A 20,697-nucleotide genomic window follows, 5' to 3' on the forward strand; every position below is an offset into this window, starting at 1 on the left:
GCAAGGCAAGATGGATTGGCAGATATCATACACTAGGTGGAGGTAAAGTACCCATTGCATTGCCCCTGGGGTCCTCCTTGTTGATTTGCTCATGGCTTTTTTCATTAAAGCCAGAGGAGAGCAGGCCTGATTTCACTTTGCCTTGACCTCACATGAATTTGGTTCCACTCCAGCCATGCCTTTGGCTTCTCCCATTCCCTGGGCTCAAGAACACAGACTCCCTGCTGCTCCACACCACTGTCTTTGTGTTTCATCACCAGGCCTTGCTGACCTGGGCACATTCCTTGAATTCACTGGATTATCACCACCCTTTTCTACTAGAGGCAGCCGGTTTCCCTCCTCCACGGCAGTGTGCTCTTTCTGATGGCTGTGAACCAACTTTTCCCTGCCCATGGGTGCCTTCCAAAATGTCTCATCTCCCTGTAGAAATTCTCTCATCTATTTTTTTTTTCTTCATTTTTCTCTTCTCTCTTGCTTCTAATTCACTTTTTTGGTCATCACAACTAAAGAAATACTTCTCTAGAAGAAAAGGTTTCTCAGTTTTATTTAGTCTTCGATTTGAAATTAATAGAGTCATTACTTACTTCACTTCATGATCACCCTCTTTCTTTCCAAAGTATTTAAAACCATACATTTTATTGACTTTTGAGAAACACATCTCCCTCTCTCCAATATATATGCATGTTTAAACAGATCTGAAATTGGGAGATATTTTCATCTTACAATTCAGAGCATTATGGTTTTTGGCAGCTTTTTCTTTTTCCCTTAATGGTGCATAGTTTAATTTCATAAAGCATCTTCAGACACTGTTTTTACACAGTCTATATAAAAGGCCAGGAAAAATGAAAGCCAACTTTAGTTGAGATTCAGAATTTTGTCATGTTAGGGAAGATGGCTGACTCTCAAGAAGATGACAGAACTATCTTCCAGCAAAATGTGATAATCTGGACTTTGAATAATGTTGGATAAATCATTATGCCTTATGAAGCCCTTTTTCTGTGATATGAGGTACTGTAATATTACATAAAGCCAACATACATAAAGGACTCTGTCTAGGCAAAGTCTATGGTTGTATATATTTCAGTAAAGGAAAACAGAACCCGCTTTTTGGATCTCTAGCTAAAAAAAGTTACAAAGCAAATACTACAGATTAATTCCCACCTTATAATTATTGGAGGGTTCCAGTGCTTTTGTCCATAGATTTCCTTTCCTTAAAGACAAAAAAATTGTATCTTTGCTGTTGACATCATTTCATTTCATAAGACAAAGTGGGTTATGCTATACCCAGAAGTGAGGGTTAGGGTTTCACACATGGGACACACTAAATATTATCCTTTTTGTTCATAACAAGAGAAGGTTTTTTTTTAAAGATTTATTTATTTATTTTAGAGAGGAGGGGGCACAGGGCAAGGGAGAGAGAATCTCCAGCAGACTCCCCCCTGAGCACGGAGCCTGAGGCGGGGCTCAGTCTCATGACCCCAAGATCAAACCGGAGCCAAAACCAAGAGTTGGACACTTAACCAACTGCGCCACCCCAGTGCCCCCATAACCAGAGAAGTTTTTTGTTTGTTTTGTAAGTTATCCTTTTATTTGCTTTATGACAAATTTAGCCCATTGAGACATTTAATTTGGCCTTGAACACTCATCATGAAGAAATGGAAAATTTAGTTAGCTTTTCCTTGTCAAATGGATACACAACTAGTAAAACAATTTTTTTTCTTTTTTAGAGATTTGTAGTTAGTCACGGAGTAGAGTCCACAGAAGGTAGCTCTGATACCTTTGCATCCTTTTCCATCATGTTGTCCACAGAACCCAGGGCCTGTCCTGCCCTCCCGCCAGTCTGGCCACCGTGCTGGGACTTTCTCCACTGCCGAGGCTGAGCGGGCACCTCCGGGGTCCTGCATGCATGCGGGTTGCTTGCAGATCCGTAAAGGGACAAGGAAAAGCGGTGTTCCTGAATGATCCATGAACAGAAAGCTAAAATGATGGGTTACCTGAGAGTCGTGGAGTGCAGGACTTTCAACATGGCGATGAGCAGTGAGTGTGGACTAACTGGACAGTGGCCAGAGCCCATCATTTGATAGGAAATTTTCTATTTAAAATCGTGGACATGATTTAGAGATACCACACCTCTTTTTTTTTTTTTTTTTTTTTTTATATATATATAACCATTAGACCCTTAACAATCTTTTAGGCTTTCTCTGGATCTCTAGCTATTGTCCTTACACTCTCCTTGATCTCTGAACATAGGGATTGAGTAATATTTCATAGCTGACCCAGATAGCAGAGTAGAGACCAGTCCTACGAGTAGAACTAGTAAACCATCCCAATGTCAAGTGGGCTATGGCAGTAGGTTATTTGAAAACCAGATGAAAATTTAGAATAGTGTTGCCGAATCAGAGGATAAAAGGCAGAAAGTGTAGAAAAAATTAGAAAACAGAAAAAAAGCACTTAGCAAGAAAACAGCAAGGGAAAAAAATGTAGGCAACCTAGAAGTGAATCAGAAATGATGCTATGCAAGCATGGCTAGCAGTCATCCATGGGCCCTAATAATCACAAGCTAAACATGAGTCACCTGGGCAGTATGGGATTTTTTAAAGCAGTCATCACATTGAGGTATAGAAATTGGATACAGTTTGCTAAAGGAAAAGGGCACGTACTGATTTGGAACTTTACCTTTCCATAGCAGCTAAACCATATAGTATGTTTTTATAAAAACAAATGGGATATGGGGTGCCTGGGTGACTTAGTCGGTTAAGCATCTGCCTTCGGCTCAGGTCATGATCCCGGGGTGCTGGGATTGAGCCCCGCATCGGGCTCCCTGCTTCTCCCTCTCCCCCTGCCTGCCATCCCCCTTGCTTGTGCTCTCTTTCTGTCAAATGAATAAATAAAATCTTAAAAAAAAAAAACAACAAATGGGGTTATTATTATATAAATACAATTTTATATGTTTGTAAAATTTATATATATATATATACATATACACACACACACACATATAGTATGGAATTGTCATTTGCAATGTTTACCTATCATGATATGTCTATGTATATTGTAGTTATCATATATAATGTTTGCTTGCCTTGGTTTCCAAAATCCGGAATATCCTTTATCAGATAGAAATTATATCTGATGTCAGCTAAAAGAAGTACCTGTATCAGACTGATATTTTAATTTTAAAAAGATGTAGTTTTTTGGGCGCCTGGGTGGCTCAGTCGGTTAAGCGACTACCTTCGGCTCAGGTCACGATCCCAGGGTCCTGGGATCAAGTCCCACATCGGGCTCCCTGCTCTGCGGGGAGCCTGCTTCTCCCTCTCCCCCTCCCCCTGCTGCTGTTCCCTCTCTCGCTGTGTCTCTCTCTGTCAAATAAATAAATAAAATCTTTAAAAAAAAAAAAGTTTTTTTGTTTTTGTTTTTTCCTGTGAATTAGGTATAGGAAAGCCCATCCATCTATAGAAAGATGTTTCGGATAGCCAGAGACTTAGGGATTAGTGGTGCTTTCTCCATTTTGGGATCCACGGATGTCCTCACAGGTTCCTAGGCTAATTTGGATAAAGGCAAGGGTTGGTGGCCTTTTTTATTGAATCAAAAATTATTTTAAGGAGAAAAAAAGCCTTTATTGGTCAGCTTTGGGGACCCCCCTCTAAGATAAGGTTCAGAAGGCCCCACACTTGGGGATTAATGCTCTGCAGATGCTGCCTTGCAATTCTGTATTCTTCTTCTTTTTTTTAAAGATTTTATTTATTTGACAGAGAGAGACACAGCGAGAGAGGGAACATAAGCAGGGGGAGTGGGAGAGGGAGAAGCAGGCTTCCCACTGAGCAGGGATCCCGATGCGGGGCTTGATCCCAGGACCCTGGGATCATGACTAGAGCGGAAGGCAGACGCTTAACGACTGAGCCACCCAGGTGCCCTGCGATTCTGAGTTCTTTTGTCTTTGAATGTATGTTTTGTAGGTGAAGTCCGATGGGGACAGTGGAACAGGCGTTGGGGGTGTGTGGAGCTTCAGCTCATTCCCTGCTGCCACTCGTCAGCCATCCTGCCCAGCCCCCCCTCCCCACCCAGCTGCTCTGCAGGACTGCCCAGGGTCCTCTGCCCAGGGCAGTGGGCAGGTTGTATCAGTAGGGGGAGGCTTGTGTTCCACGAGGGCCATCTGCCCCTCATGGGGAGGCCTGAGCACAAGGGTGTGGAGGGTCCTCATCAGGCATGTGCCCTGCAGCCTCTGTGGTTGCTGCCCTTGCCCCAGCTATCAATGCCACAGTGCGTTCAGGGGTGACTGGTCATGGGCATTGCACCCACCCTGGATCCAGGTCCCAAATATGCCCTGGAGTGGAGGTTGAAATATCTTGGGGACCCATTTGCCATACAGGTTGGGGTTATGGACTGGTGGGAAGGGGGTATTGACTTCTCCACCCCCAGCATTTTCACCTTGCAGTGGACCCGGAGAATTATGTACCCCCTGAATGAGGGTGATGTATATCCCCAGACCTCCCTCTTCTTCTTTTTTTTTTTTTTTAAGATTTTATTTATTTATTTGACAGAGAGATAGCGAGAGCAGGAACACAAGCAGGGGGAGTGGGAGAGGGAGAAGCAGGCTTCCCGCTGAGCAGGGAGCCTGATGCGGGGCTCGATCCCAGGACTCTGGGATCGTGACCTGAGCCAAAGGCAGACACTTAACAATTGAGCCACCCAGGCACCCCAGACCTCCCTCTTCACAATCTGTACTTTATCACTCTGCTTCTCATGATTTCTTGGACATCCTGCATTTTGAACACCACCTATCTCTCAATTATTGTCGAACAGCATTCAGGAATCCTCTGATCACCTGTGTATGGCCATCTTAGCCTTAAAATTCCACCATGGGAGATGTGATGACCGCATGTGAATTCTGTGAATGGGCAGAACAGCAAGATCACTCTGGGGCTCGGATCAGGCTGCGCCCCGTGATACTCTGTGGCAGGTTCTAATGGTGTTTAGTCCTGCAACTGAGAACTGTTTCATACCTCAAAGTAATTCTCAGCATAGTCAAGCAGATTGACACTTACACTTAGACTTTAGGAATGCATTAGGTTTCAGCAGTGTGTTTAAGAAAATCTATTATTATGTCTTTGTGAATAAGATGGAGTAATATGGACAAAAATGTAGTAGCAGACTGGCCTATCGTATTCATAAAGTGCTGATTAATAAATCTAGGTCACTCTGGGAGCAGTCGCTAATGGGGTGTGACAGGACACCAGCACTGATTGATAACTTTGATCAATAGTGTGGATGAGGACCAATGACCAGCAGATAGCTGGTCTGGGTGGGTGCTATGAAGCTGGACAAGAGAACAAATGGGATTGATGACACCATTCAGGTCTGTAGATTTGAATGATGGGCTGTGTCAAATAAGAACATATTTAATAGGACATAACTTAGAGTCAGAAGTTGCATCTAAAAAATAGAATCTGTGGAGGTTTTAACTGTCTATAAATCCAAAATAAGCTAGCATGTGGATGGGCCTGTTTTAAAAAAAAAAAAGAGGCTGTTCCCAAAGAATTGAAAACTTGTGACCACACAAAATCCTGCACACAATAGCAATTTTATTCACAATTGCCAAAAATAGGAAGCAAACAAGATGTCCTTCAGTAGGTGAATGAAGAAGCAGTGGTCCATCATACAACAGAATATTATTCAGTAATGAAAAGAAATGAACTGGGGTGCCTGGGTGGCTCAGTGGGTTAAGTATCTGCCTTTGGCTCAGGTCATGATCCCGGGGTCCTGGGATCGAGCCCCATGTTGGGCTCCCTGCTCAGTGTGGAGTCAGCTTCTCCCTCTCCCTCTGCCCCTCCCCCTGCTCGTGCTCTCTCTCCCTCAAATAAATAAATAAAATCTTAAAAAAAAAAAAGACAAAGTTGTACCGAAGAACTCAGGATCCTGCAGAAATAAGCTCCCACCAGCCAAGATGGGACACTCGGGGATCAGTAGGAATTACATTGCTGTTCACTGAAGTACATCAAATATGTTCATAACACTAAAGAAAGGAATGAAGAAAACCAGCTTAGTTACCTTTAGAGGATACTAAGGAATTGCCTCATTATCTTGACAGCTGGTAAATAAAGAGAAAGAATCAAGTATTAATCCTGTCTCTCCATAAAAACAGACACATAGATCAATGGAACAGAATAGAGAGCCCACAAATGGACCCTCAACTCTATGGTCAACTAATCTTCGACAAAGCAGGAAAGAATGTCCAATGGAAAAAAGACAGTCTCTTCAACAAATGGTGTTGGGAAAATTGGACAGCCACATGCAGAAGAATGAAACTGGACCATCTCCTTACACCACACACAGAAATAGACTCAAAATGGATGAAAGACCTAAATGTGAGACAGGAATCCATCACAATCCTTGAGAACACAGGCAGCAACCTCTTCAACCTCAGCAGCAGCAACTTCTTCCTAGAAACATTGCCAAAGGCAAGGGAAGCAAGGGCAAAAAGGAACTATTGGGACTTCATCAAGATAAAAAGCTTTTGCACAGCAAAGGAAACAGTCAACAAAACCAAAAGACAACCAACAGAATGGGAGAAGATATTTGCAAATGACATATCAGATAAAGGGCTAGTATCCAAAATCTATAAAGAACTTATCAAACTCAACACCCAAACAACAAATAATCCAATCAAGAAATGGGCAGAAGACATGAACAGACATTTTTCCAAAGAAGACATCCAAATGGCCAACAGACACATGAAAAAGTGCTCAACATCGGTCGGCATCAGGGAAATCCAAATCAAAACCTCAGTGAGATACCACCTCACACCAGTCAGAATGGCTAAAATTAACAAGTCAGGAAATGACAGATGTTGGCCGGGATGTGGAGAAAGGTGAACCCTCCTACACTGTTGGTGGGAATGCAAGCTGGTGCAGCCACTCTGGAAAACAGTATGGAGGTTCCTCAAAAAGTTGAAACTAGAGCTACCCTACAACCCAGCAATTGTGCTACTGGGTATTTACCCCAAAGATAAAAATGTAGTGATCCGAAGGGGTACGTGCACCCCAGTGTTTATAGCAGCAATGTCCACAATAGCCAAACTATGGAAAGAGCCTAGATGTCCATCAACAGATGAATGGATAAAGAAGATGTGGTACACACACACACACACACACACACAATGGATTATTATGCAGCCATCAAAAAAATGAAATCTTGCCATTTGTAATGATGTGGATGGAACTAGAGGGTATTATGCTAAGCGAAATAAGTCAATCAGAGAAAGACAAGTATCATATGATCTCACTGATATGAGGAATTTGAGAAACAAGATAGAGGACCATAGGGGAAGGGAGGGAAAAATGAAACAAGACGAAATCAGAGAGGAAGACAAACCATAAGAGACTCTTAATCTCAGGAAACAAACAGGGTTGCTGGAGTGGAGGTGGGTGGGAGGGATGGGGTGGCTGGGTGATGGACATTGGGGAGTGGTGTGAGCCAAGCTACTCATGCTGTTTGACAAAGTCCAAGTATGGGGGACGATCCTGAAAACAGGAGACTCCACAGCTGGCTCCTGCTATTCTCTTTCATTTTGTTTATGGCAATCTTTATAATTGTGGGAATATTTCCGGGGTTTCATGATAAAGTTACTACTCATCTTAGTTATGCCTATCTAAGCAATCATAATGAAACTAATTCCACGAGGCCCCCCAGGCGCCTCAGAAGCGGCAAGATTCTAAGAAAGGAACAGCTCAGGCTGTTCCACAGTTCACTATATTTCCTGCGCTATAGAACAAAATAGCAAGACGGTCACGCTCTGTCTAGCACCTTTCTCTTTGCGTATTGTTTTTTAGTTTTAGCAAAAGTCAATAAGCGGAAATCAATAAAGGTCATGTTAATCATTACAAAGGAAAAATAAAAGAAGACTATGTCTGTAATCTAAAAGAAGACTATGTCTGTAATCAAAAAAAAAATGATCTAAGATTATCTCAATCAATTGTGAAAAAACATAATCATATGTTACGAAAGTATGGAAAAACAGAAAAATCCTAACATATAAATAAAGTTCCTCCAAGGCTGTCAGGAGGAGATGCTTGCAACCTGATCCTGTGTCTGTGTCTCCTCATTCGCCGACGCCGTCCTTTCCCTCGAGAGACCCACCCCGGCTGGAGCTGGACTCCGGCAGGGGAGGGTATGTGCTATGGTGAGCACTGTGAACTGTGTAAGACTGATGAATCACAGACCTGTACCCCTGAAATAAATAACACATTATATGTTAATTAAAAAAAAAAGAAAAATAATCCTGTCTCTCTTGTGACATCCATCTCTCAGGGTACCAAACATCGACAGGGGAAGTTTCTCTTTATAGATCTTTAAAGATCTCCCCTCTGTATAGATCTGATCCAGCTCATACCTGAAGCAAGAATGAAGGGCGCTCACTCTTGTGAATCTCCTAAGGAACAGATAGTCAGGTAGTCCTCATCAGCGGCTGCTGATATCACAGAAATAGAGACACCAGACGCCCAGACAGTATGTGCCTCCTGACAGAAATGCACACCACCACCTCTCATGTAGTTGGAATTTTGAACCTAAATCCGGTCAAGTCTCTAGATCTAACTACCAGTTTTTATAGTCTGCTCAAGGCATGGAGGAAAATAAACTAAAGCGCAGGATTCCATGAACAAGTCTCAGACTCTGGAAAATTTTACTGGACAAATGAGTCTGTTTCCTCCACAAAGAACTTCAAGCAAGAGGGACAGAGAGAGAGCAGGAGACGTATAAATTAAAAGAAACTCAAAACTCAATCAATTTCAATGTATGACTTCTTCACATCTTGTTTCAGTCTGTGTGTGTACGGCACATGTGTGTACAAAAGGTGATTGGGTAAATGTGCGTGCTGGTGGGATGGATACCTGATGGCGTTAAGGAATTAAAACAATTTTTTAAGGGGAGATAGTGTTTTTATTGTTAGGCTAAAAAGTCCTTTTGGGGAAGATATGTGGCAATATTTGTACATTTTAATTGTCAATAAATATTACAATATTACGATAATTATATGATATCTGCAATTTGCTTCAAGTAACCTTGGGCAATGGGGATGTCAGGTAGAATGGGGCCATGGATGCAAAATTGTTGCAACTTCTTTATTATACTTTGGTCTCTCTTGACCTGCTTGAAATTTACTAAAGTAGAAGTTTTCAAGAAAAAACTGTAACAACCCAAGCTCTCCCGAATATTAGGCAATTCCTAGAAAATGAAGAAATTAAACTCAAGTGTTCCTAAGGTTTTATTTTCAAATCACAATTCTGTACAGCCACATACTTTAAATTGGAACCATGAGTGAATCATCTTAAACAGTGTAAATAATTAAAATACCAAATATGTATAGGTTTTTCTAAGTATGAATGATTAGTATTAGGGATTTGCTTTGCAAACTTTTCTGTACTTAAGTCTTAGGTTCGAGGATGCTAACCTACCAAGGCGGCAATCATGGAATCCCATATAATTTCAGCATTCCCTTCCTAAGTGGTTGTTGTGATTGCCTTTGCACCTGACCAAGGATTTGTGTGTGTGTGTGTGTGTGTGTGTGTGTGTTGGTAAATAAAGTTTATTGGAACACAACCATACACATTCTTTTATATAATATCTATGCTGTTTTCACAGTGACAGAGTTAACAGTTGTGGCAGACCATATGACCCACGAAGCTGAAAATATGTTCTATCTGGCCCTTTGGGGGAAATGTGCTGACCTGGTTGCAAAATATTATTATTCCTTTTTCATTCACTTTAATGTGTTTGGCAATAGACATACAATTTTCCTTTCTTCCAGATGGATTACAAATGATCACAGCATCATTTATTAAATAGTCCAGCCTTTATGATTGAGGATTCTCAATGACCAGTGAGACCCTTAGCCAAAATGCCCCCTGGACCCTTGCCCTGGACCCCTAACTGGAGTTGCTATGGCAGTTGGTGCCCTCTAAGTGAAGTCTTCCAGGAGCCAGGGCTGAGGGTTAAAGTCCTGTCATTACCTGATTTTTCTATTCCTGGAAGATCGTAACTTCCATTAAGAAAATAACTAATGACCTTCACTGCTTGGGTTGGTTTTGCATGTCTTTATTTTTTTAAAGACATTTAACTGGTCTCCTGGCTAAGTGGACACTTTTGAGAGAACTTTCCTAAGGCTTTGCCTGACTCTGCAAAGCAGGTTATTCTAACAAACCATACTAATTTAATATCTGTAGATTTTCTCTGATGCAGTGAATGGAACTGTGAGTTACAACTCATTTATGAGCCTTGAATCACCTTAGAATTATAGTCAACATTTAAAAATATAATAGAATTAAATGGAAAATATCAGAAGGCATTACAATGGGGGCGACTGCTATCTCAGTCAGTAGAGTGTACAACTCTTGATTGCAGGGTTTTGAGTTCAAGCCCCTCGTTGGGTATAAAGATTACTTAAAATATCTTTAAAAAAGGGATAAATTGGGGTGCTTGGGGGTGGCTCAGTTTGTTAAGCATTCAACTCTTGATTTCAGCTCAGGTCATGATCTCGGGATAGTGAGATCGAGCCCTGTATCGGGCTCCATGCTGAACACAGAGTCTTCTTGAGATTCGCCCTCTCCCTCTGCCCCTGCTCTCTCTCTCTGAAAAAAAAAAAAAGGATAAATATTATTTTTGAGACTTCGGTTTCATATGTATGTATTTAGATGTCCATGAATTTCTTACCGTGGGTCACTATCAAAAATTTTGAAAACTGCCATGTCAGGGTCAGGTGGGGAAAATGGAGCGAGCCTGGCACACACACAACAGCAAGCAGTGATCATAAACTGATAGGAGGAGGTGAGCAAGAAGAAAACAAATACCAAAAAACAGCCTTGGTTAATACAAACATATATGAGCTCAAAGAATAGAGCCAGCAGCAGTCCTGGAGTAGAAGGACAAACTAGTGTTACTAAAAAGCATAGTTGGCATTATGGATTCTCTGGTATGTCTGCTCCTTCCCTCTGTGCTTCTTGTTGACTATTTATTTCCTTTTGGTAGTACAGTGGCTGGCCCAATGTAGACACCTTCCAAAGAAGTATTTATTGAACGTAAATACTAGTAACTAGACCACCTGTTTCAGAGGATCTGGGGGGAGGAACCTAAGGTCTGGGAATTTGTATTTTAACAAGCTTTCCAGGCAGCAGCCTGTGGCTGTGGCAGACCAGTATTTAAGAAACACGGACTTATTCTACCTGCACATTCTCCTGACCCAGGACACACACACAGCTAACATTAGAACCAGAGCTGGAACCTGGGTTGCCCTCCTTCTGCTGGAGGACTTTACCCATAACTTCACCAGCATCTCACATTGACCACTTCTCACCAAACACATTGCACAACCTTCTAATAAATCCCGAACTCCATGCTTTTTCACTGTCCCACCTCATCCTCTCAGTTGCACTCAGGCGTTTTCCTAAATCGCCCATCATTCCATTTTCCTACCCTATACCTTTGGCTTTCTCTTTATTGCCGGTAACATTGAGACCAAATGCCCTAGCATATCATTCAGGGCCTGCCACAGTGTGCCCCCAGGCTGCCCCCTCAATATCTTCTTTCTCTGCCAGTCTCCCAAATCTCTCCTATATCCATCTCCTTCTGCCAGGGGACCCCAGAACACTCGGCATGCCCCAAGCACACCCTCCCCTTCCCTGACTCTGATCTTCTGTATACGCTGTATCCTCCAAGTGGAACAGCCCGTTTTCCTCTGAATTACATCCATCCTGCCAGGCCAAGTTCAAGGGCCATGTCTATAAAATCTTTCCTCAGTGAGTTAATCATCCCTCCTTTGCTTCTCTTTGTTCTTTGCTCATGGTTTTTTTTTTTTTGTCTTTTTAAAAAATTTATCACTATACCTTACATCATTAGTTTTTGATGTCGTGTTCCATGATTCATTGTTCGTGCATAACACCCAGTGCTCCATTCAATACGTGCCCTCTTTAATACCCATCACCAGGCTAACCCATCCCCCTACCCCCCTCCCCTCTGGAACCCTCACTTTGTTTCTCAGAGTCTATAGTCTCTCGTGGTTCTTCTCCCCCCTCAGATATCCCCCCCTTCATTTTTCCCTTCCTGCTATCTTCTTCTTCTTCTTCTTTTTTTAACATATAATGTATTATTTGTTTCAGAGGTACAGGTCTGTGATTCATCAGTCTTACACAATTCACAGCGCTCACCATAGCACAAAGCCTCCCCAATGTCTATCACCCAGGCACCCCATCCCTACCAACCCCCACCACTCCAGCAACCCTCAGTTTGTTTCCTGAGATTAAGAATTCCTCATATCAGTGAGGTCATATGATACATGTCCTTCTCTGATTGACTTATTTCGCTCAGCATAATACCCTCCAGTTCCATCCACGTTGTTGCAAATGACAAGATCTCATTCCTTTTGATGGCTGCATAATATTCCATTGTATATATATACCACATCTTCTTTATCCATTCATCTGTCGATGGACATCTTGGCTCTTTCCACAGTTTGGCTATTGTGGACATTGCTGCTATAAACATCGGGGTGCACATGCCCCTTCGGATCCCTACATTTGTATCTTTGGGGTAAATACCCAGTAGTGCCCCTGCTGGGTGGCGTGGTTCTTTGCTCATGTTTTATTAGAGTACCTAAGACTCATTGTCTTGGATTTTGTTAGCTTGGCCTGTGTTCCTCTCTGATGAGGAAGTAAGTTCCTGGAAGACGGGATTCTTTCTTTGTAGTTTGTGTTTTTCTCTATAAAGCTTACAGTGCCTTGCAACTAGTATTAAATGACATATATGTTAAGTTAGTGTTTCTGTGATTTTGATTACATCAAAATTAATATTAATTGGCAGTTTGGCCAATTAACCTATATAGAACAGGTCACCCTCTGTACAAAGCCTCAGAGCTTGCGACTTAATCAGCCATTCCATTTCTTTATCAGCCCAATTTTAAAAAAGTACCGCAGTGTTCGTGTGCTGTTCATGATAAAGAATTCTTTGTTTCCCTCTGGAGAGGAAGGGGCCAGATAGACCAAAGAATAGTGACCTTAAAGAGAAGAGGCTAGCACCTTGGATTCCTTAATTGCTATTTTCGAGAGATTGGAGGGAGGGGGTAATAGTTAAATAAGTAAATGTGGCATAAAAGCAGCACATAGAGAACAGTGAGTAAAGGCCATCTGCAGTAGCTCCTCCGCATGTTGGAAAGCCCTGCAGCCCTGCCTTTCTAGAGCCTCATGATTCGGTTGCAGGTCAGTTCCAGTCTCCATCTGTTAGCAGAGTGACATTTGGGCCACACCCGACATAGCAAATCCTTGCCCAGATTAGAGGTTACAGCAGAAAGCCCCGCACAAAAGCGTACTGGCTCAAGCGCTTTTATTTTGCTGACTTTGATGCCCATGAAATAAATTTGATGTGGTCTCATTGGAGTGATTCTGAAAACTGAAATTTGGATTGTTGTTTCTATGGTGAAACTAAACCTCATTTCTTTTTTCTTCATTTGAGAGAGGGTGTGGGAGAGGGAATGCGAGAGTAGGACTAGGGGGAGGGGCAGAGGAGAAGCAGACTCCCCGCTGAGCAGGGAGCCTAACCACGAAGGGGGTAGGGTGCGGGACTCTATCCGATCCCAGGACTCTGGGATCAGGACCTGAGCCGAAGGCAGACGCTTAACCGACTGAGCCGCCCAGGGGCTGTGAAAGTAAACCTAATTTTTAAAAAAAGGATAAAAATCCTCAAATTGAAATAATGATTTGTCTGTTTTTGCTGTTACAGGTTCCTTGCACTGACTCCATGGAGAGTGTATCACCTGATTTCTGTCATGATACTTGGGCGTGTTATTATGCAAATAATAAAGGATATGGTTTTATCTAGAGCTAGAGGTAAGAAAACTGAGAATTCATTTTTATGGTATGTAATTTTCTAGACCCTGAATGTCTGATCTTTGTGTAAGCATATTAACCAAGTAGTTTTAAAAGGGAACAAAATAACAAATTATGTAGGCATTGACTTTGGTATTATTGTTTATTGAATATTTATGTATTTGGTAAATATTTAATACTTATTAATTACTTACCTGATGTTGTCTCTAGTCATAGCTACTGCTCCTGAGCGAAAGGTTTGTGTGTGCTGGTTTCTCTTTGGCTCTAAGCACTACTTAAATATCATTTTGAAATGTAGGTAAGCTGCAGTGAAGGTAACAGTGAAATATTTATTACATCCCACATGATGAAACTTGGACCACTGGAAGATGGCCTCATTTATATGAAAACTTTCTCTGCCTCAGTGAAGAAAAAAACAATTCAGGGCTTAAAAACAGGTAATAGTTGGGGTGCCTGGCTGGCTCTGTCAGTAAAGGTCTGACTCTTGATCTTGGGGTCATGAGTTCAAGCCCCATGTTGGGGGTAGAGAGTACTTAAAAACAAAACCCCAAAAAACAAGTAACAGTTAAATAAATTTTAACAGATGAGTTCACACTGACAAAAAATGAACTGATTTTAAACATTGCTTAGAAGTGAGAAGTTGAATTACTTTTGAAATTTGCTTAAGGTGTTTTCTGAGTAATTTGTGTTATAAATCTGAGTCAAGCTTTTCTGCACTCGGAGAGGCCTCTTCTACCAGCTAGTTTTTGTGAATGAGCAAAAACTCCGTCCTTGGAATAATTGAGCCCTGGGAACCTAAATGTGGTAAGATGGATTTGATCAAAAAACAGCAAAGAGGAAGAGGTTACGGTGAGACATTTATTTTCATTAAGCGTAACCCCCACACGGAGGGATAATGCTGGTTGGGGTCCATATGGATGAGTGCATATAAGGACTTCCCAAAGTTCTTGCTCTAACAGGAATCCCAAGGCCTGCCTTGTGGGAAGCAGCCTTGTTCTCCCTAAAGCCAACTCTGAGACTGGTGATAGAAGCTGTTACCGATTTACCGTCATCATGTTCTACAATGTGCCTTAACTCCGGTTTATCTTTTTTTTTTTTTTTTTTTAAAGATTTTATTTATTTATTTGAGAGAGAATGAGAGACAGAGAGCATGAGAGGGAGGAGGGTCAGAGGGAGAAGCAGACTCCCTGCCAAGCAGGGAGCCCGATGCGGGACTCGATCCCGGGACTCCAGGATCTTGACCTGAGCCGAAGGCAGTCGCTTAACCAACTGAGCCACCCAGGCGCCCACTCCGGTTTATCTTTTAAGTCTTTACAGTTTTAGAGCAAATCGTGTGTAAACCATTTTTCGAAAGATGGTTTCACATTGCTGTGTTTCAAGGTTTGAAGGGAATTCCTTCATTCTAGTGATCTAGGAAGGTGACAGAAAACTTGTGAATTTAAAGAGTTTATGTGGAGAATCAATCTCCTGGAAGGGGGCAGCTCCAAACTGGAGGCTTGGTTAGGAGACCTCCCACGAATGCGTTTGTGTGCAGTTACTGCATTTCATGAATCTCTAAGATTATGTTCTTGTATGCAGTGTTCCTTCTCTCCTCTCTCTCCCCGCCCCAACATTTTGTGTTTCAGAGAACAGTCACCCAGCTCCCTCACTTCTGTTTTTAAGATTTATTTATTTATTTGAGAGAGAGAGAGAGAGACAGAGAGAAAATGCAAGCGGGGGGAGGGGCAGAGGGAGAGAGAGAATCCTCAAGCAGACCCCCGCTGAGTGTGGATTCCCAGCACAGGGCTCCATCCAGGACCCTGAGATCATGACCTGAGCTGAAATCAAGAGTCAGATGTTTAACCGACTGAGCCACCCAGGCGCCCCACCGACTCCCTAACTTTTAACCCTATCAGGCACCCGCCTCAGTACTTTCTGTTCACCCCAGATGTAGTAAGGATGCCCGGAGGTAGAGCAACTCACACCGTGGGGTTTTGCCCAGGGCCGCTCCAGTCCACGCATGGCGATGCCTTGTTTCTGCCCTGATTCCTAATGGATAGAGGAGAGCCCATTTTTCTCCACTAGACTTTGTAACATCTTCACCCTCCAGGACCTTCCTCAGGGGAATCTTAGAAGAAAAGAACTGCTTAAAAAGTCTGTCAGCGGCCATTGTAGATGAGCATCTCAGCAGTGTTGGTGTTGCATCAAAGTGGGTCACATCTGGGCACATGTTATAAGGAGCAGACAAGCACTGAAGGCCAGGATGGAGCTGGAAAACTCTGCAACTGCTCATTTCTCACTCTTGGCCGGTCACGCAGAGGTCATTCTCAGCCTTGACTCGTTGGCCTGATGTTCTTGCAAAGACAGGACTTTCATATTCCTAAAGGGTGGGACACCTCTGCTTGCAAAGGTTCAGTCCTTTACCAAACTAAGCCGGGAGAGTTGGAAGAATATGAGCCTGACGGGTCTAGTCCTTGAGCTCATTCACTCCACTCCCCAGCCGTGGAGGGCACCCATCCTGGACTGTGTTCGTGTCCTGGGGCTGCAGTAACAAATCATCATTGGCGTGGTGGCTCAAAACGACAGAAATCTCTTCTCTCACTGTTCTGGAGGCCAGTTGTGCAAAATCAGTATAGCATGGGGCCAAAATCAAGGTGCTGGCAGGGCTGTGCCCCCTCCGGAGGCTCTAGGGAAGCATTCTTTTCTTCTCCTGGCCTCGGCCTCGGGTGGTTGGTTGGTGTATTGGCTTGCAGCCTCAACACTCCACTCTGCCTCGGTGCTCGTGGCCCCTTCTCCTCTTCCATCCTCACCAGATCTCCCTCTGCCTGCCTTTTACAGGGATCATTGTGACTGCATTTGGGGCCCAACCTGGATAACCCAGGACAGTCTCCCCACCTCTTGATCCTTGACTGAATCCCATATGGTGCCTCGCTTTTTCCATATAAAGTAAGATTTTGCACGGTTCGGGGCAGAAAAGCCCACCGCCACTCGGTCTCCTTATCCCACAAAATGGCAGAAACTGACCCGCAACCACGCAGTTGTGCGAGGGCCACCTAAGAGCGTCGACTAGAAGTGCCTCGGGCGCAGTGACCCTCTGCCCCCTGCAGCTCTGATGCAGAATCTGAACAACACGGGGTTTGTTGGCCCATCAGGCAGTCTGTGTGGAGCGCCTTTCTGTGCAGGGCCTGCCTCAGCAAGGGGCTTCCAGGGGCTTCCAGATACCCCACCCCCACAGGCCTCTCTGCCCCCCGGGGGAGCTCTCATGCCCGCATCCTGTAGGGCAGGCTGTGTCCCAGGCCAAGCTTTACGTCAGGGTTTTAACTGGGTAGCTTGCTACGCACCAAGAGGAAAGGAGAACGGGATTAACCACTGTGCTTTCCCAGCACTCCTCAGCCTATGACCGAAGGAACACTGGTGTCCGCCCCGGCCTCCTTCAGTGGAGTCTGTGCAGACAAAGCACATAGACAAAGTCCGTGTGAGCCCTGCACATAGATGGCAGGAGCCCGCCTCTGCAGACCTTTCAGCCCAGGGCCCTGCTGTGATGAATGGGTCTCTGGGAGGCGCCCAGTTCGAGCCAGATGCAGTTATGGAAACTCCATGGCTTCCACCAGACCTGCCAGCCACTCGGGCCGGACACCTTGGCTTTGCCACAGCAGCTGGGAAAGCGTGAGCAAGTCCTCAGGCTCACGGGGCTGTTCTCTCCCCTCCCATCTCGGGGTCTCCGCTCTCCACCGCCGCATTCCTGCCTGAAGATAGCACACTTCCATTGTTAAGAATTTAGTTTTATTCCTCCTCTTCTCCCATGGTTGTCTTTTTTCCTTCAAGATTTTATTTATTTGAGAGAGAGCATGAGCGAGAGCAAGCATGAGTGGGGGAGGGGCAGAGGGAGATAAGCAGACTCCCCACTGAGCAGGGAGCCCGATGCAGGGCTCGATCCCAGGACCCAAGATCATGACCTGAGCCAAAGGCAGACGCTTCACCGACTGAGCCACCCAGGCGCCCCCCAACACTGATCTTTAAAGCCATCTTAGATGCTTCCTATGAAGTAGGTGAGGCCTGAGTATGGAGATCCTTTCAGGTAAATTAATCTTTGTGGAACCTACCAGAGCCCACGTGTCTGTTGCGAGTCAGCAGCGTGAGCAGCCTCCAGCTGCGGTGGATTTCTCGCTCACTCTTGCTGGAGCCTACCTTGAGTGCACACTTCTCTTCATCCAGGCCCTGGGGAACTTTTCTGCAGCCATAGGCTCTTCCTCCATCACCTACCCCTCTCTCTCATGACAGAAGAGCCCAGAATTTCCACACTGGCCCCCTTTAATATCCTATTCAAGAACCGCCCTGTGTGGTGGGGGGGGGGGCTCAGCGGGTCCCCACGTGGCCACCTGTGGAGTATTTCCACCCCTGTCTCTTTATACCCTTCCTCCTGCGAAATCTGCACTGCCCATTTATGCCATGTTCTGCCAGCCCCTTGCTCCTCGGGAACCCGCTCTCTCCTTTCCGTGTAAGTGCTGCCCTGCTCAGCCTCTTCCCCCCGCACTGCCCCCCAGCTCCGCACAGCCCCAGCCTGCTCTGTGCTCCATGACTGTGGTGCTCCTGTCCCTGCCATTCTAAATGTCCTTGTCCCCTTAGCCAGCAATCATTCTCCTTTTCCTCACTTTTAATGACAGACCAAACAAGCAAACACCCCTTAGTGTTACCTGCTTTCTCCACTCTTGGATCCAGTGTTAACAGAGAAATGTCCTCTGACAGGTGGGTTGTAAGTGCTCAACTTTATCCCACTTTCCAACATCACCTTGAGGCCTCACTAGTGCTCAGAATTCCTTGGATTCTTTTGAATAGTTCATTTGCTTTGTTTGACATGCCCTCTAACCCCCAAATATATGCCATCTAACCCCAAAAGCTTATAAGGATCATAAAAAATGAGACTCATTTAAAAAGGTGTAGTAGAGGAACAGGATTCTAATGTGACCATAACTGAGTGACAGAGTCGTCCCTGGGCTTACCGGCAGCCAAGGGAAAAAGGGAAACTAGACCAACTGAACAATTCTTCTAATAGTCTGATGAAAGAATGCAAGCAATTTTGAGAAACTTTTTTTCCTGGGACTCAATTTTAAGAATTTATTACCTAGATCTTTGGTAGGGGAGACTGCAGAACAAAAGGGACAACATCGTTGGCATTCGTTTCATGGGAAAATGCAGAAACAGCCTCGTGGTGTTTCTAATATTGCACTTCATTAAAGCTGGTAGCTGAGAGTATAATATTAAGATATAGCACAGTGAAGAAAGCAAGCCAATCAAGAAAGCAAGTGATTGATCTAAGTATACATTTTTTTCTGTTGATTTCATTTGAGCCTAGGTATAAGCTCAAAACACCTAAGGAAGGAAGAGATAAAAATCCCCTTTCTCAAGTAACAGTTGTCTTAGTTCTCCTTCCGTCAGCACCATTTCAGAACCCACCTTAAATGCCACCTCGGTTATTGGTGCTTCCTTGAGCAGCCTGATTTTCTTCTCTCTTCCCTGAACTCTCGTGGATTGGGCTTTTTGTGTAGTTCCTACACCACCTGCCTCGGTTCGTATGTACTTGAGTGCATGCTAGGACTGCCTCACTGAACAGTCAAGTCCCTGAGGCAGGACCACGTGTGATGTAGGATCTCTCATGGCACCTGTCCAAGTGTTTTACATGTAGTAGGATCTCAAATATTCATGGACTAATCGCCTGAATTAATTATGGTACCAGAGGTATACACTGAATGGTTCGATAATTCCTAGAGTTTAAATATTTAAGCATTTCATTTTTTTTTTAGATTTTATTTTTTTATTTGAGAGAGAGAGCGAGAGTGTGTGTGTGCGCACAAGCACAAGCCTGGGGGAGGGGCAGAAAGAGAGGGAAAGCAGACTCCCTGCTGAGCAGGGAGCCCGATGCGGGACTCAGTCCCAGGACCCCGGGATCATGACCTGAGCCAAAGGCAGACGCTTAACCGACTGAGCCACCCAGGCGCCCCTAAGCATTTCATGTTAAATAGCTCAGAATATTTCTAAGTTGAGAAATGCCTCAAGAGAAAAACACCTCCATTAATGTCTTGCTTTTTGCCTCTCCTTGTTACAGGTGCACAGTTATGGAGAAGCCTCAGCGAAAGGTAAGGAACTTGGTTTTTTTTCAATGTTATTGCTAACAAGAGGGTAGGTGACTGAGCCTCCAAGATGTCCAGTGGATTCAGATCCATCAGTTGGTTCTCTCCTTCTTTAAAATTGACTTTGTTTTAGAACAGTTGAGATTTACAGAAAAATTGAGAAGATAGTGCAGAGTTTCCATACAGAGATAGTACATCGCCTACCTTTCTTCTCTTCACATAGTAATATTACATTACCGCCATACATTGTCACAATTAATATCTTCTTATTAGCTAAAAGTCCATGCTGTGTGCAGATTTCCCTAGTTTTCGCCTGATGTCTTTTTTTTGTTCTAGGATCCCATCCAGGATTCCACAATGCATTTCATAGACATACCTCCTTAGGCTCCTCTTGGCTGTGATAGTTTCTCAGACTTGTCTTATTTTCGTTGACCTTGACAGTTTTGAGGAGTACTAGTCAGATACATTGTAGGATGTCCCTTTATTAGAATTTGGTGTTTTTCTTATGACTAGACTGCGGTTATGGGTTTGGGGAAGAAGAGCGCAGAGGTAAAGTGCCATTGTCATCACATGGTATCAAGGGTACGTCTCATTGATGTGATTTGTCATTACGGTTTTAACCTTGACCACCTGGCCAAAGTAATGTTTGTCCAGGTTTCTCCAAGTTGGTTATTTTAAGCGGGGGAGTCTGCTTGGGAGATCAAATTAAGATCAGAAGG

General features: G+C 43.9%; 1 protein-coding gene across 3 annotated transcripts in view; it reads left to right on the top strand.

Moving 5' to 3' along the window:
* RETREG1 (reticulophagy regulator 1) overlaps positions 1-20,697 on the top strand; it is a 126,010-nt gene that overhangs the window by 20,023 nt on the left and 85,290 nt on the right. For 2 of the 3 annotated variants that reach the window (XM_021702539.2, XM_021702541.2), the window contains exons 2-3: positions 13,765-13,871; positions 19,954-19,984. In XM_021702539.2, the coding sequence (XP_021558214.1) occupies positions 13,765-13,871; positions 19,954-19,984 (138 nt within the window). Of the gene's footprint in view, positions 1-1,809; positions 2,038-13,764; positions 13,872-19,953; positions 19,985-20,697 lie in introns of all 3 variants that reach the window. The other variant, XM_021702540.2, reaches the window with a different exon arrangement.

This window comes from Neomonachus schauinslandi, chromosome 7 (assembly GCF_002201575.2).
Source record: "Neomonachus schauinslandi chromosome 7, ASM220157v2, whole genome shotgun sequence".
NCBI classification, from domain to species: Eukaryota; Metazoa; Chordata; class Mammalia; order Carnivora; family Phocidae; genus Neomonachus; species Neomonachus schauinslandi.